General features: G+C 36.8%; 1 protein-coding gene across 1 annotated transcript in view; it reads left to right on the top strand.

Moving 5' to 3' along the window:
• slc45a2 (solute carrier family 45 member 2) overlaps positions 1-18,385 on the top strand; it is a 75,105-nt gene that overhangs the window by 55,868 nt on the left and 852 nt on the right. Inside the window, exons 5-6 of the mRNA XM_028803036.2 lie at positions 1,412-1,535; positions 4,205-4,410. Coding sequence (XP_028658869.1) covers positions 1,412-1,535; positions 4,205-4,410 — 330 coding nt within the window. The remainder of the gene's footprint in view (positions 1-1,411; positions 1,536-4,204; positions 4,411-18,385) is intronic.

The raw sequence follows: 18,385 nt of genomic DNA, 5'->3' as shown, positions 1-18,385 counted from the left end.
GTCCGCATACTTTTGTTGTGCCAATTATAAAACTGATGCAGTCCTCCATGATGAATTCTATCAAGTGCCTATACTAACAATAGCACAAGTATTTTTTTTATTAATCTTTTGCTTAAAGTTCTTACAATGAAAAATTCACCAGCCTGATGGAATGTTAATATGATAAAATTAGTAGTCCAAACAGAAATGTTACCCTTAGTCTAGCATAAAACCATTAATCTCAATCCCCTTATTTCATTTGAAATGATGTTATCAGATTTTACATTGCCATCTTTATATCAATAAGGCCTCCGCAGAGCAAGTAAATGGGGTTCAAGAAAGAGTACCTGAAAGTGAGTGTAAATGATGGAAATTAATATGTGATAGGCACATTCAAATATGTGTTTAGAGTGCTGTTCTCACTTTTATATATTTCTTAAGAAGCAGTTCATGAATTGTATTACCGGTAGCTTTCAAATCAATCAATACACAGGATAAGGATATTTTAAAAGCTCCTCATTCAGTTTTATTTCCCTGTGTTATGCACTGTAAAATTAGCCTTTATTTAAACTGACTCTAACATTGTGCGATTGTTGATTTTTTTCAATAAATTAGCAAACAAGCAAGCTTGTATCTTACTTTTCAGATCAATATACTTTGCAAAAAACAAGACAGTACAGCTGATAAACATTAAATATTTGTTTAAAGAAAAAAATATTCACATGGAAGACTGGCCCCTAACTCTAACATAGTGTATCCAATTACTGTTTAAGACCAGTAATATCTGTTCTCTTTTCATTTTTGAAATTCCTTTATTTGTCTTTACTTATACACTTCATAGAACAGAGAAAAACACATTTCTGCTATCAGAGGCTTCAATGGGGTCTAGCAGCGACCAATGTGGAACAACAGCAAGCAAACTGAAAATGACCATGAAAAAATCTCAAGTTGCTCATATCACATTATCCACGTTAGTTATCCAGTCACTTTCTCACAAGGTCATAAACATATGGATTTTTTGATAACATATTGTGTAGCACACTAAAGTGAAGCATGTTTAACCAGGATAGAGCTTGTGATATGAAGATCCATTCCTCCCCTAATTCTTTGGTTAAGAGCGATGTCTTCAGTTCAAAGGCTCAAATCTGTTTAAACGTGCTTCACTTTCCTTCAGTACAGTATAATAGATCTAACCAGAAGTATCATTTGGATCAATTGAACTTCAATTTTAAAAGGAAAGTAGCTTAACTAAATACCAGCATTTTAATGTACAGTGTTTTACATCAATGAGTAATTGTATGAATTTTAACAATCTGAAAATTTGATGTATATTTAATGTATAGTTGAGCAATACCAGAAAAAAGCTGATTTTATTAAAGATGTTTTTGCCTGATTTTATTTATTGTATTTTACCACATTATTATATATTTAGATTGTATACAAAGGAAACCCATATGCTGAACACAACTCTTCAGACTACTTAGTGTACGAGAGAGGTGTTGAGATTGGATGTTGGGGCATGTGCATAAATGCTGCTTCTTCTGCAATATACTCATGTAAGTAAAGACCCTGTCATGTTACTTAGTACTCAGGTTGGCCTGTGTCTCTGGAATTGACTACTACAGTAATACTCTAATATTACAAAAAAGGGGATTGACGGTATCAAAATGGCCATAAAATCAAAAACTTTTCCACCTTTTGTTTGATTTTTTTTTTTCTTGCCATACACTCTTGTCAAGAATTCATGGCTTCTAAAAGAACAAAAGCAGTGAGACAGTGTGCAAGCCAGTTTCGTCTGATTCAATAAAATAAAATGACTTAAACTAATTAATGTCATTGGTTTCTTAACCCACTTATTGTAGTCTTTGGGAGGAAACTAGAGTTGCAGGTGCATCCATTTTGGACACAGAACAAATTGTGAAGATTCTTCTCAGAAAGTCCTTGGGTTGGCAATGATTTGAACCCAGGATTTTGGAGCAGTGATGTAGTAATGCTAACCACTCTATCAACAAATCAGTTTATAATCTTTTCAAAACAATGAGTGAAAGCAGACATATGAAACAGTTCATGTATAAGTAAGAAATGGTTTCATAACCAGAGTATTAGTTGTGAGCATGGATTGTATTAACTTCAGTATAGATGACTAAGCATTAGGTGATGTTACTTTGATTGCACTAATTGGAATGCCATCTATACGTGCAGGCGAGTCATCATCGCCAAGGGATGCATTGAAGATACAACCTAAAATTCTCTGTGGGTTGTATAAAGCATTTATGTAGACATTTTCCAGTCAATATAGTGTTATTACTCAGAAACACCAAGATATTTCCTGAATGGCGTAAGAAATTTCCAATATCAGGCACCAACCCACTGTCATGTCTATAGGCTAATACAGTATGTACCAAACAAGTCATGCTGACTATCTGGCATCATGGTCATAAATGATTCAGCCCCTACAAAACTCACAGAATTATATATACGGTTGACTAATACAGTGTTGAATTGTGTTGTAACAGCAGGACAATAACCTCAAGGTCACCATGATCAGAATGCATATAATTTTCTTTTTTAATAGCAACTTTGATAGGTGAATGACCTTTAACAGTGATCATGAACCTGATGGACATGCTCATGTGGTCATATTGATCTCATATTTTGACTTTTATTCAGGGCTCATCACTAATTATAGGTAAACCTTTTTCAATTGAGACTTTACAGTGTGTATGTATATTTCTTTATTTTATTTAGTTATCTGTCTATTTATGTATTTATTTATTTAAATAGATTGTGTAAAAAGCCAAATTTCCCCCTGGAGACAAATAAAGTTCTATCTATCTATCTATCTATCTATCTATCTATCTATCTATCTATCTATCTATCTATCTATCTATCTATCTATCTATCTATCTATCTGTCTATCTGTCTGTCTGTCTGTCTGTCTGTCTGTCTGTCTGTCTGTCTGTCTGTACCGTTTTTTAACTGAGTATATTGTACATATATTTAAATATTGTGTTCATATTTATAAACAAACTAAGGCGTTATTAGGAATAGTTCTCCTAAAAATATTGCATTTATTTTTAGTCTATTTTACTACTGCCATAATTAAGCAAATTAGAATAGAAGATAGATCAGGGAACTACTTCTACCTTTTCTGCACCTCCCTCAATTTTTACCAATTCTTCTAAGCAATAGAACTTTCCTACCCATTTCCAAAAAATGCAACTTTCTAAATTTGCCCTAACTTAATACATTCAGCACACTACTCACACATCTAAACAAGCCAAGTTCCCACTTGCTGTCTACAGTCTGTCTGGCCCACTAACATCACCATCCCCATCACAAAATATTTTATAAAACTCCTTCCAGCAAACACATGAAAAGGAATGTGCTCCTCACATTACTTTTAAAGCACACACTGTACTATCAAACACAATGCAGTATATGACGTTAACACTAAATGCCAGTCCCTGAAATTTGATCAATCAAAATGACTTTTCAAAAGGAATTAATTTAGGAAGTAATAGTATATGTTAACAGACTAGACAGATGTAGATAATTGTGCATTTTACATAATGTCTCATACTGTGAAATATATCTATGAATGCAAAATGATTTTTACTGTATTTAATGCATAATGTATAATGTACTGCACAAGAGATATCTTAAAGTATGTTTTTTATAGGACTTTTTATTTAAATGCTTCCAAAATGTTTTAGTCTGATATTATTCTCAAACCTTTATGAAATATTTAGTTGATTGCTGAAACAGTGGTGTGGAGATTTGTGCTATAGTTAAACAGTTCCAAAAATATGTGTTTCAGTTCCAGTTTGATCACTGATTATCAGAAATATGCATGTCTCTTCATGTGTGTCCATTCTAAACTATTTGGGCATGTTTGATTTAATCAAAACTATCATGGTAGGAAGAACTTGGGTAAGTGCATTGTCATTGTCTTCTGTCTAGTGTAAGTTCCCATGTAAAAGCATAAGTGGGATCAGAATATTAATAGATCAATATCTATTGACATTAGTGGTGAAATTCTTTGTATGTATGTGTGTTTTAATTTCACATTTTGAAAGCTAATAGTGCTGCTTTGTTTTAGGTTGACATCCAAGTATTTAGTGTTGTGTTTGATTTATATTTAATTCTGTGTTTTTTTATTATTTGATTTTTATTGTTTATCTGAGAGCATTTTAACCAATTTTTCATTTTATTTTGGCTTCAGACTTTCAGAAGATCATTTTGCCATATATAGGCCTTAAAGGGCTATACTTCACTGGCTACTGCATCTTTGGTCTGGGTACAGGATTCATTGCTCTCTTCCCCAATGTCTACTGCACACTTACTCTCTGTATAGTGTTTGGTGTCATGTCCAGCACAATGTATACTGTACCCTACAACCTGATATCAGAGTACCACAGGGAGGAGGAGGTAGGTACTAAATGTAGTTCATTTAAACATTACTGTCAGAAATTATAGGTTAGGCTTTCTGAATCTTTAGGCCAGCTTAAGGAGATCTTATTTACTGTATAAGCAGCCTTAGTGACTGATAAATAGGCTAGTGTGAGTAACCTTTTAATGTACTTAAAAAATCAACTCCTAGCACAAGAAACTCAAAGCCTATATTATTATGATTTGTTAGTACTGAATTTAGACTTTTTATGATGTCAGTGCTACAAGTGCAATTAATAGAGTGCAGTAACAGGAAAATGAAAGCATTGCAAAAATATTGCATGTGATGAGTAGTGTTGATCAGTGAAATTCGCCAAAGCATTATTTGCAGAGAATTTGCTGAATTCGCCCTTGTTCATCGAATTATTTACTAATAATCCGTCTGGCTCAGGACAATTTTTTTTTTTCCCGCATAATGCTTTGCAAGGCCAGTGCAACATCCTCCGGAGCTGTAACACCCAACATTGATCCGGACTGCCCCTTGGGTATATAATGCTGATTATTTCCATTACAGACTCTGTGGGACGAGTTATCTGTTCCTGTAGCCAGATGTGCAGGTTGATCTTCGAGTTCCATGTCAATATAAGAGAAGGAGGTGCATGCCCTCAGCATAATAATTAGCCACGTGGCACAGGGAGATTTAAAACAAACCTGAAAGAGCCTGATGCACCCAACACTGGAGACTCTATGAAATAATAATAATAACAGAAGGTTTATTACCATTTACAAGACATTTATCTTTTTGATAGAAGAAAAAGTACAAAGCATCAGCACAGACAGTTTAGAGATTCCTCAGTGTGACTTCAAAAAATAGAACGAGCCAGGGATTTCAATCATGACAAGCCTCTTTGAGTTTTCTGCCTTTAAAAGATTTACATATTTTTTCTGACTTTTGACAATGATTTCAGCATTTCTGCTTTGCTTTGATGAAATACATGATTGTGCATCTCTGTCTGTGTTCTTTCTTCTTTGATATCACGGAGGCACGGTTTGGACTGCAGTGCTGCCACACAGGTGAGGTTGCCTTTTTAGCCACAATAATTGGTCCACTATAGTTGGCAGATGTTACTCTAGGACTCAGGGACACTTTAAAGATGATTACCATTACAATCCAGTTCAGTCTAGTTCAGTTAGTCCTTCCCCAATGACTTTAATGCAGTTCACCAAGTTTTGGCGAATATCGTAAACATTTCTGTGATTTCAAGGAACTCACGGCAAAGCAAACTTGGCGATGTTCGCTCATCACTAGTGATGATAAAGAAAGAAGAAATAGCAGAGACAAAAAGCTGTTCAAGTTAAAATATATTGCCATTTACTGTATTTGCAGCAAGATTCTTACTTGATTATCTCATGTCAGTGACAGTAATATAATGCATACAGCAAAAAATGAACACCACAAAATGGCAATGTTATTAAAAAGAAGTATTGTTTGCTTTAAAAGACTTTTAGCCATAATCCATTTTAAGCCAGTTCAACCTTCACTTTTGTTTCTTTAGCCTTCTCTACAGCATCATGTGTCATGATATTCAGTGTCTTTTAAAAATATCGGAAGCCTTGCAAATATTGTATCATAAAACTTTGTATCCTCAATATTCAGAAAAATTGTAAAAATTAATTAATTGGCATCCACTGCATTTGAAGAATTCTGTCACATTATTTCATAATCTCTTTTTGCCTAAACAAACAATAGAAGTTGTTTAGTGAACATAATATCAAGGCACGTCACATGGGTCCATATAACAACTCAGCCTCAGGGACTAAACCAGTAGAATTGGGGCCTACAGTCCAGTGCTTAAGCCACTAAATCACACTGCCAGTATTCTTAAGATAAAGGACTCCGCTACTTCATGTTTTCCTTATAAAGAAGCACATAGGCCATGATCTTGAAATAAATTTAATAATTCTACTCTACACTTCTCTAGCACCATTGTAGCCTGAATGATATATTCAAGATGTTACCTCTGACATAATGTAAAAAGCTTTAACATCCTCCTGACTCCAAGGCAACTCAACATCCTATTAACTTTTCTGATCATTTCCATACATTCTTTAGTTTTAGACAGTGATGAATCCACTGTTACTCTGGAGTTTTTTTAGTTGTTGTTTTCTAATTGTTTAAAAATTACTGAAAATATTAAACTCCTAGTTATAAAAAATTACATTTATTTAAATGAAAATACATTAGTCACATGTTCAAGTTGAAGTATGCTTTATTAGCAAGGGTACATAGTACAATTAGGTGCAATAAAAATTTGGGAAAGAGTTACAGTATAGAGAGACGGCTTAGGGAAGAGACCACCTTAGGGAAGGAACAACTTGGTATTATGCCAGGGAGTGCAATAACTGGCGCAGTTTTTGCACTGAAACAGCAAATAGAGAAGCATTGAGAAAAACAGAACAGTTTTTTACATTTAATGTATATTTATTTGGAGAAGAGTTATGATGGAGTGTGTGGACGAAAAAGGCACACTGGAAAGCAGACAGATAATATTTTCTCAATTCACTTTATTTATTCATTCGGAGTCGCAGTAAGTAGAGATTCAAAAGAGTATAACTTATTGCCGCAAAGCTCAATTGAACCCTGATCAAAAGCCAGGAGGGGTTTTTTATACTTCAGCATCTCATGATTAATAAGACAGAAAGAACATCCTTATCAAAACAGTAAAGTTAAACAATATGTCTGTTGAGCTAAGCATTATCTGTGTTTTGGAAGCTAAGCACAGGAGAGACGCCTTTGCATAAACTACATGTGCAGTTCTGCAGCCTTGTGACCTTGTCCCTGAAACATTCACTCTGAGAAAGGGAAAAACAAGAAACAGCTTACATTTTATTCATGTGGACACTATTTCTCCTGAACCCTGGAATAACATATTTTTGTTAGTTCATAAGCCAAAGCGTCTCTCACTGGCAAGTTACAAAATAGTTATTATAAAGATTCTAATTTACTAAACACACAAAATACATGGTGCTGAGGAGAACATTCTTCTTCTACAAGTGCCACGTCAAGAGGTTTGGAGGTGCACAACAGAGAAAGGAGTACCAGAGATGTATGTGAGAATTGTCCTGGAGGGAGTGTGGACTCAGATTAAAAGCAGTGTTGGGGTTAAAATACAAGATCTCAATTAGAGTAGATGTGTGAATTTCCCATTGGGATTAATAAAGTATCTATCTATCTATCTATCTACACCAAGGATGTTCTTCAAGTACTTACCTCTTTCATCTGGTTATGGATGCATACTTTTTGCTGATGACATTGTGTTGTGTAGCACCAGATAAAAGGAAGTGGAGAGGAAGTTGAAATAGTGGAGAAGGGCTTTGGAAGACTGAGGACGGAAGATAAATAGGAAGAAGACAGATTATATGAGGTTTTATGATGATAAGGATTCAGAAGTTAGCCTTCAGGGAGAGCTACTGAAAAGAATGGATAAATTTAAATATCTAGGATCAGTGGTATCCCAAGATGGAAAATGAGATGCAGAGATAACCCATAGAGTTTAGAAGGTATCATGAGTATTGTGTGATGGAAGAATTAAGGCAAAGGTTATACTGTAGGTAAGGTTTTAAGGCAGTGGTAAGATCAGCAATGATGTATGGAGTGGAGACATGGGTAGTACAGGGAGCACAGGAGAAGCTGAATGATGCAGATATGAAAATGTTAAGGTAAATGTGTGGAGAAGAAAAAAGGAAAGAAAAAGAAATCAGGCAATCAGAGGTACAATAAAGTGGGAGAGATATGTCTATGAAAGTACAGGAAGGTAGGTTGAATTGGTCTGGACATGTGATGGGGAGGGACAATGAATATGTGTGCAAAAGAGGGATGGGAATAGAAATACAGGGGAAGATAAATTGAGGGAGATCAAAACAGAGGTGGAAGGAGATACACTGATGAGGAGGTGCATAACCTTAGCTGTATGAAGAAGGTTGATCAAGCAAATTGACCCCACATAGAAGTGGGAAATGTGGAAGAAGAAGACATGTGAGCGAGGTTCTTGCTTAAGTATTTACCACAGACTAGTGTCAGTGTTATAATGTAAGCACTGCCCAAGCCTTAACTTGTCCAGATCCCTGTGTATGCATTTTGCAGATGCTGGTGCACTGCATCTATTTATCCTCTTATGGTAGCTTTGTCCCATCTGCATAGTTGAGCATAGTTTAACTTGTTATATATGTATCTAACTGATTTGAATAAAGTAATAAGGGTAGCCCAAGTATTGATTCCTTAACATCCACATATTTGAACTTTTCTCATTCAGAAAAAAGCTTTGGTACATACAGCCAGCTGATTACTATGCTTAAGCTAATTCTACTGTCAGCTGCAAACTACTTCTTAAATCTCTGATTCTACTGATTTGATTATTGGCCTCTTCTTTTCTTGGGTATCCAGTGTACACAGTATTGCAAATGCTGCTATGGCTCAGTGGTTTTATTGTTCCTCATAAAAGCTGAGAATATTTCAAAAAGCAATAAAGTAAAGTAATTTGGACAGATGGTTAACTGTCTTGTCTTTTAGAATAACTTCCAATATGCAAACAGTCTTGTAGGCACCAAAATTAATACAATCATCTTATATATAATATACATAAATATTTGGACAGAGACAACTTTTTTCTAATTTGGGTTCTGTACATTACCACAATGAATTTTAAATGAAACAACTCAGATGCAGTTGAAGTGCAGACTTTCAGCTTTAATTCAGTGGGGTGAACAAAACGATTGAATAAAAATGTGAGGCAATTCAAGCATTTTTTTAACACAATCCCTTCATATCAGGGGCTCAAAAGTAATTGGACAATTGACTCAAAGGCTATTTCATGGGCAGGTGTGGGCAAGTCCGTCGTTATGTCCTCATCAATTAAGAAGATAAAAGGCCTGGAGTTGATTTCAGGTGTGGTGCTTGCATGTGGAAGATTTTGCTGTGAACAGACAACATGCGGTCAAAGGAGCTCTCCATGCAGGTGAAAGAAGCCATCCTTAAGCTGCGAAAACAGAAAAAACCCATCAGAGAAATTGCTACAATATTACGAGTGGCAAAATCTACAGTTTGGTACATCCTGAGAAAGAAAGCAAGCACTGGTGAACTCAGCAACGCAAAAAGACCTGGACGTCCACGGAAGACAACAGTGGTGGATGATCGCAGAATCATTTCCATGGTGAAGAGAAACCCCTTCACAACAGCCAGCCAAGTGAACAACACTCTCCAGGGGGTAGGCATATCGATATCCAAGTCTACCATAAAGAGAAGACTGCATGAAAGTAAATACAGAGGGTGCACTGCAAGGTGCAAGCCACTCATAAGCCTCAAGAATATAAAGGCTAGATTGGACTTTGCTAAAGAACATCTAAAAAAGCCAGAACAGTTCTGGAAAAACATTCTTTGGACAGATGAAACCAAGATCAACCTCTAACAGAATGATGGCAAGAAAAAAGTATGGAGAAGGCGTGGAACAGCTCATTATCCAAAGCATACCACATCATCAGTAAAACACGGTGGAGGCAGTGTGATGGCTTGGACGTGCATGGCTGCCAGTGGCACTGGGACACTAGTGTTTATTGATGATGTGACACAGGACAGAAGCAGCCGAATGAATTCTGAGGTGTTCAGAGACATACTGTCTGCTCAAATCCAGCTAAATGCAGTCAAATTGATTGGGCGGCGTTTCATGATACAGATGGACAATGTCCCAAAACATACAGCCAAAGCAACCCAGGAGTTTATTAAAGCAAAGAAGTGGAAAATTCTTGAATGGCCAAGTCAGTCACCTGATCTTAACCCAATTGAGCATGCATTTCACTTGTTGAAGACTAAACTTCAGACAGAAAGGCCCACAAACAAACAGCAACTGAAAGCCGCTGCAGTAAAGGCCTGGCAGAGCATTAAAAAGGAGGAAACCAGCATCTGGTGATGTCCAGGAGTTCAAGACTTCAGGCTGTCATTGCCAGCAAAGGGTTTTCAACCAAGTATTAGAAATGAACATTTTATTTCCAGTTATTTAATTTATCCAATTACTTTTGAGCCCCTGAAATGAAGGGATTGTGTTAAAAAAATGCTTTAGCTGCCTCACATTTTTATGCAATCATTTTGTTCACCTCACTGAATTAAAGCTGAAAGTCTGCACTTCAACTGCATCTGAGTTGTTTCATTTAAAATTCATTGTGGTAATGTACAGAACCAAAATTAGAAAAAAGTTGTCTCTGTCCAAATATTTATGGACCTAACTGTAAATGAATGTTTGCTAGTTTCCATTCTTTAATTTTTTTCTGGTATTTTATAATTTTGGGGGGAAAACATAGCATTAGTGAGGTGTTAATGTAATTTTTGATTCTGCCAACTGGTAAAGCTGGTGACCAAATTGTACCACACAGTGGCTAATTAATAGGAATGAGAATGAAATTCTGCATTTCAAAACATCTAAAAAGTGGTTTTAAAATGTAATGACATCATATAAAAATTGTATTGTACAACACAATTGTGTTTATCTTAATAAATGACAAAGTGTTATGTGTCAATTTATTATAAGGGCTAAATAAGGATTAAAAAATTGGAAAATCTGTACATCTATGACAAAATTAATTGTCTGATTATTAGAACTTAATTGTTGACTTGCAGGCTTAAGCCTAAATTTTTTTGTTCCCTTAACATCTTTAACTTAAATTATTATACCATTTTAATTAAAAATTATACACCACACTGTCATGATAAGGAATTCTAAAAAGGAAGCATTGCTGGTAGATTAAAGAATATGAAAAACAAAGGATCTTTTGATATATATAAAAATGCTTGTCAGTTTTGATGGCTTCTATATGATTTATGCATTTTTGTTATATTTAATAACTTAAGACCCAAAGAGTGCATTGCTAATGCATGTAACACTGTTGGCTGCATAACTCTGCCTAGCATTCACTGACAACAATTTGTGATTATCTGCTCAAGGGATATTTGAGCAAATAATAATTTTAAAAAGTTAAGAATTTATTACATAATCTCTGAATTTATTTTTCAACTTTCTCATTAGGAAATTTAACATGCACAAAAATTTATTAATGGTGAGTAGAATTGTTTTGTGTCCCATGTGCAAATTCTAACTGTGATACCTTCTGTTAGAGTTTGCCTTTCCTTGTTTTTGTAAGATTTGACCTGAGTTTGGAAATTCCTTCGACACAAAAAAACACTGCTGCATTGAGTTTAATTTCTTATTTGACTGAATGTGCAAGTGAAAATTGAATACACCTTAGTTTAATTTAATTTCCTACAGATTTTGTCTGTCTTAAAATGCGTTATTTATGGCCTGCTAGCAGCAGACAAACAAAATAAATAAATTACAGTACAGTGATCCCTCGCTATATCGCGCTTCGCCTTTCGCGGCTTCACTCCATCGCGGATTTTATATGTAAGCATATTTAAATATATATCGCGGATTTTTCGCTGCTTCGCGGGTTTCTGCGGACAATAGGTCTTTTAATTTCTGGTAAATGCTTCCTCAGTTGGTTTGCCCAGTTGATTTCATACAAGGGACGCTATTGGCAGATGGCTGAGAAGCTATCCAGCTTACTTTCTCTCTCCCTCTCTTTCTCTCTCTCTTGCGCTGACGTAGGGGGGTGTGAGCAGGGGGGCTGTGTGCAGCTGCTTCCTGAAGGACTTTCGCATACTTAAAAGCTCAAAGGGCACGTATTGATTTTTTTTATCTGTCTCTCTCTATCTCTCTCTATCTCTCTCTCTATCTCTTCCTGCTCCTGACAGAGGGGGTGTGAGCTGCCGCCTTCAACAGCTTTGTACCGGCGGTGCTTCGCATACTTAAAAGCCAAAAAGCCCTATTGATTTTTTTTTTGACTGCTTGCTTTGCACTCCTTTGAAAAGAAGATATGTTTGCATTCTTTTAATTGTGAGACAGAACTGTCATCTCTGTCTTGTCATGGAGCACAGTTTAAACTTTTGAAAAAGAGACAAATGTTTGTTTGCAGTGTTTGAATAACGTTCCTGTCTCTCTACAACCTCCTGTGTTTCTGCGCAAATCTGTGACCCAAGCATGACATTCTAAAAATAACCATATAAACATATGGTTTCTACTTCGCGGATTTTCCTATTTCGCGGGTGGCTCTGGAACGCAACCCCCGCGATGGAGGAGGGATTACTGTATACAAATTCAACATGCAATTCCTCTTTTTACCTTATGGTGGCAGCACCACGGTGTAACAATTACAGAGTTGTTAGAGTTCCCTCGTAACTGTCTAGCTGTATGAGATTTGCTCTGAGCCTTCAGCTGTCATGGCTACAACAAGTAAAAAAAGTAAAATTGATCATGAAGGCTGCTGCTTCCAGAAGAGGTACAAATTACAATATTTTTTTCACTGAAAACTGAAACAACTGCTTGCCTACTGTGTTTGCCTAATTTGTCATGAGATTTTCACCTTAGTTAAGGAATATAACGTAAAGAGACACAACGAGACAAAACATGCTAATACATACGATGAGCTATCAGAGTGACAGTGCTGAAAAAGTTAAGCAACTTCAAGATAACTTAGCGACTCAGTAGTGGTTCTTTATGCAGGCACACAAGTCAAATGAAAACATCACCAAAGCATGCTACGAAGTGGCTATGTTAATTGCTAAGCATGGCAAACCTTTTACCAAAGGCGAGTTTATTAAAGACTATGTTATGAAAATAGCTGAAAACATTTGCCCTGAGAAGAAGACAGAGTTTGCTGATGTTTACCGAGCTTGTAACAGTGTGGCACGGTGTATTGAAGAGCTATCATCAGATATTAAGCAACAACCAGGAGACAGGGCAGTGAATTTTTATTTTTTTGTTAGTCTGTGATGAAAGCACAGATGCATCAGACACTGCTCAGTTACTGATTTTTTTGGAATATAATTACTGGGATTATTACTGATGGCGCACGTGCCATGGCTGGTGAACAAAGTGGATTGTTCACGCTGATTTGCTATTTTCAATTGTGTAATTTGATATGGTGGAGCGACTAGATCAGCGACCACTATCGGCAAATCTGACATACTCCCACAAAAAAAAGTCTTTTGTGTGTTTTTTTAATTATTATTTTTATTTAATTTATTAAAAGCAAGTAACATTCCATACGAACAAGTCAAACTTAACAAAGCTAAATTCAATTCAACCCCCCACCCAAGGGAAAAAGAGGAAGGCCAACAGCCAGAGTAAAACTTTTCAGAGTAGAAAAGAGGGAGGAGAATCCTTTTCCCCAGTATAAAAGCTTATTCTAAAATATTATTGATTAGATCCTTCTAGGTTTTAAAAAAGTTTTGAACAGATCCGCTAAGTGATAATTAGATTTTTTCCAATTTCAAATAGTATCAACGATTGGTTACCCACTGTGACAGGGTGGGATTCTTCCAGTTGAGCAAGATTCCTTAGAAGGCTGGCGTCCTTCAACATCTGCAATAAGATGCTGCAGATGTTCTATCAGACGGTTGTGGCGAGTGCCCTCTTCTACGCGGTGGTGTGCTGGGGAGGCAGCATAAAGAAGAGGGACACCTCACGCTTGGACAAACTGATGAGGAAGGCAGGCTCTATTGTAAGCATGGAGCTGGACAGTTTGACATCCGTGGCGGAGCGACGGGCGCTCAGCAGGCTCCTGTCAATAACGGAGAATCCACTGCATCCACTAAACAGGATCATCTCCAGACAGAGGAGCAGCTTCAGCGACACACTGCTGTCACTGTCCTGCTCCACTGACAGACTGAGAAGATCGTTCCTCCCTCACACTATGCGACTCCTCAGTTCCACCCGGGGTGGGGGGGGGGGGGGGGGGGGGTAAACGTTAACATTATTCAAAGTTATTGTCTGTTTTTACCTGCATTTTTTTATTACTTTTTAATTTAATATTGTTTTTTTGTATCAGTATGCTGCTGCTGGAATATGTGAATTTCCCCTTGGGATTAATAAAGTATCTATCTATCTATCTATCTATCTATCATATAGTGCCTTTCATATCTATCTATCTATCATATAGTGCCTTTCATATCTATCTATCTATCTATCATATAGTGCCTTTCATATCTATCTATCTATCATATAGTGCCTTTCATATCTATCTATCTATCTATCTATCTATCTATCTAGATGTCTACGTGCTAATAATGAAGTGAAGGCAATTATAATTTGTTTGTGCTTCTCGACTTTAAGCCCAACTGGGAGTCCAGCAAACATACTTGTTAGTGGATTAGGATGGTTTGGGACACCAAGGCTGGTCCAGAAGGATGTTAATAGATTAACGTTTCTTACACAGTAACTAGACAAAAAGACAATTTTTTGCTACACAAAAGTATAAATATGTACTTGAAATTTGATTACAATATCACAACTAGGGATAACAAAAGCAGTTTTATTTCCTTAGACTATGCAGTGGAGCTTCCATATTGTGGCTGAAATTTCAGATTCTTTTACTGCTAAATGGGCAAATTATTTTTCTTTATAAGAATTAGGCAACTTTTGTTACTCTGGCATTCTCATTTCTGTAGATGTTATGCATAAGGATTATTTTAATATTTTATTGCACTTAATGGCGAGAGAGAGAGGTTTGATGACTTTATGCAGTTCAATGGTTTAGCAAGAATATATAATTTGAGAATGGAATTATGTGATTATTAATACAACTATTATTTTCAAAGGCACTATGTTCTAATTATTACTATTTACTGATAGTCTTCATTGACTTTTGGTAGATATTGTAGTCATCGTCATTTGTATTTTGATGTAAATTCTAAGATAATTTTTTGCTATCAAACCCCATAGTTCAAATCCATGCAGGTTAAGTGGATGACTTACTGTAAGTGGTCCTAGTGTATATTTAAGTATATGTGTTCCCACCTTGCAATGGAATGGTGCACAGTCCAGGGATTGTTCCTGCCCTGTGCCTTATGCTTCCTGGGATAGGATCCAGCTTCTTCGCAACTCTGCTCAGGATAAAGCAGATTTGGAAGATAGAAAATGGGATGGGATGTTTAGTAATGCATCCTGTATATTTTACATGTTTTTTTTTTTCGAGGCAACTGATATTATCTTTGAAAAACTGCCGTTTTGCCTTATTTAATATGCTTACGATGCTATATACTCAGGGGTGCACATAACTGGTACGCATGCATCGGTGCGTACGTGGCGGTCAGAGACGGCATCGACACCTCATGTTGCTAATATACGTTGTTTTCTTTTTGGTTTTGATTATCTTGTGTTACCAATATGTCTAAAAAACAACAGACATTAAGCAGCTACTTTGTCGTTTCACCACCTGCAAAGAAACAACAAGCCGAGCCAGTGGCTCCAAGATGTGCCGTGGCTTGAAGCTAATGATGAGCGCACTGAAATGTGTAAGTTGTGCCGCTCACATCCACATATCGCAGACAAAACAAGTGCCTTTTACACAGGCTCAAAGAATTTCAGTCATATGTTATTTGACAAACATGAAAAGAGCAAGGAGCACATGAATGTAGTACAAGCTATTTCTAACAAACAAGTTAGTCAGAAAGAAATTTCCACTCACCCTCTAGCTAGATGGCGAACAAAGGTAAATGAAGAACAACGGCAAGCTCTGTGTAATATTTTTCTCCTGGCCTTTCATAAAGCTAAACACGCTCGTCTCCTAGCTTCCTATGCTGAAGATATTCCTTTACTGGAGCGGCTAGGAGTTAATGTCGGAACTGCGTATCAATCGCGTGAGGCAGCCACACGGATAATGCAGACCAACGCGGAGTTGAAAGCAAAGTTGTAGTCTGCTGAATTTTGGGGACTGATTTTTGATGGATACGGAAGACCTCATTAAAAGCGAGCAGGAGATCGTTTTCATTGCGTCTGTGTCCAACATCGGGCAGTTTACCACGGAGTTGCTCGGCCTAATCGAACTGGGTGCTGACCGATCTGCGCGGGCTGTAACTGACGGACTCGTTAAACCTTTCCTGGAAGCAGACTTGGACAACTGGAAGAGAAAGTTGGTCGCCGTGTGCACAAACGCGGCTGCTGTTAACGTCGGTGTATACAACGGAATTGTTCCGAAACTACGGCAACTGGCTGCAGTAGGAGACTCCCATGTGCACATTCTGTGCACCGCACACATGCTAGAAAACTGCGGAAAATCAGCTGATCGCAACGTTCCGTACTGTGAGACCTTTAATCGCTCCGTGGTCAAGCTGCTGTAGTTTTATTTACAAAAAGGTGGAGAAAAAATACTACTGTGCTTAAGAAGTTGTGTGAAGAGAACAAGAACTTTTTTGTGAAATTGTGCAAATTTCATAATATCAGATGGTCTGTGTGGAGGCAGACACACTGCTAAAATTATAAAGATTATCGCCAGCCATTAAAATGCAACTGCTTGCAGCATTATCTGCACAGACCAATTACAGTGTTTTCTGGGCAACGTGCTTAACATTGGCAAGATTTTGAAGACCACATCCATTGTGTTTCAGAAGGAAAAGCTGAGCATTGGAAAATGTAAGGATGAACTCGTGGTGGCCATAGGACAGTTTACACTTTTGCTTGATGCTGAAGGCCACTACAGAGCATATACTGTTTCTAATGCTGATGCTGACAGGGACAAGATAAACTTACTCAGGGGGTTAATTGAGGAGTTTGGAATCAGATATGACTCACTGAAGTCATGTGAACATTTCTTAGTATTTGATCCTTCAACTTGGCTTCAGGAAATACAAGATTTACATCGTTTTGGCAACACAACAGTTTGTACCATTCTTCAGAATTATGAAGTCACACTGAGTCTTGACAAAGACACAACTGTCACAGAATGGATGCGCTTAAAGCAAACAGGGAAACGCTTGGCAGCATCCTCTGTGTATGACTTGGTCCAGATAATAAATACAAGCAGTCCAGATCTTTATTCCAACATTGTCAAGTTGGCTAAACTGTCTCTTACACTGCCTTTGAGCAGTGCAGCCTGTGAGAGGGGATTCTCAAATCTTAACATAATAAAAAAACAAGCACAGATCTCGTCTGTCACATGCTCGCCTCATGGCCCTAATGCACATCCACCAGTCAAAGAAGACCACAGAGACATTTGACCCAAAACCAGCGGTTGACCTGTGGATGGAGACAGCTAAGCAGAGGCTTAACCAAGGAGAGGAAGATGCATCTGCAGCATCATCATCTACCATGCAGGAAGCTGAAGTAGAGGGCTGTAAGGTAGACAGTGAGGAAGGTTGCACTTATTAAAACCTTACTCTGTATAGAATGATCAGGTATTTCTGATTCTTACCTCTTTTTAAGCTGCTGCTATATTTTTATTTTATTATTAGTGTTGTTGTATCTATTTATTTTTTACCCTAATTCTTTACCTTACTGTTAAATCTGTTATAGAAATTGTTTTATTTCAATTTTTTCAATTTCTTTGGCAAAACTGTTTATGGTCATGCCAGTGAAGCTCATTGAATTGAATTGCGTACCAAACTCCATCTGATGGTACTCACTTGAGTAACTCACTGATAAAATGATGTGCCCCCCTGTATATACTAATCCAGTTCAGCTAAAGAGCTTTGTTGTAGAAAGGCACCTTCTTTTCTCTGGTGAATGAAGATTATTATATGTTTAAAATGCAGGTAGCCATTCAGTTTTATTCAGTTTATTCCTTTAGCGCTAATTTCTACCTGACAGCCCAAAACACTATGCAACAATTACAAATGCAGCAAGGTTTAAAAAAATAAAATAAACATGTTCCTAATTAACTGTTGAATAGTAAGTGAACTGTTGTTGTGCTTAAAATAAGTGAATGAATAAATGTTTCAAGGTCCTTCAACTAAAGAAATAGCTTTAGAAATCATAGAAAGGTGATGACTTAAGGTTGAACCATTGTCAAAGATAATACTTAGGAGTTTGTCAAAAAAAATCCCTTTTATAAATTTAAACATAAATAAATGTCACTTATTGGTTGTAGTCTGCACATGTCAAATATATTTGAACTTGAACTACTGTTGATCATT

Source organism: Erpetoichthys calabaricus, chromosome 5, assembly GCF_900747795.2.
Source record: "Erpetoichthys calabaricus chromosome 5, fErpCal1.3, whole genome shotgun sequence".
Classification (NCBI taxonomy): Eukaryota; Metazoa; Chordata; class Cladistia; order Polypteriformes; family Polypteridae; genus Erpetoichthys; species Erpetoichthys calabaricus.
Note: the sequence above shows the minus strand (reverse complement) of the source record. Positions and strands in the feature narration are given on the sequence as shown.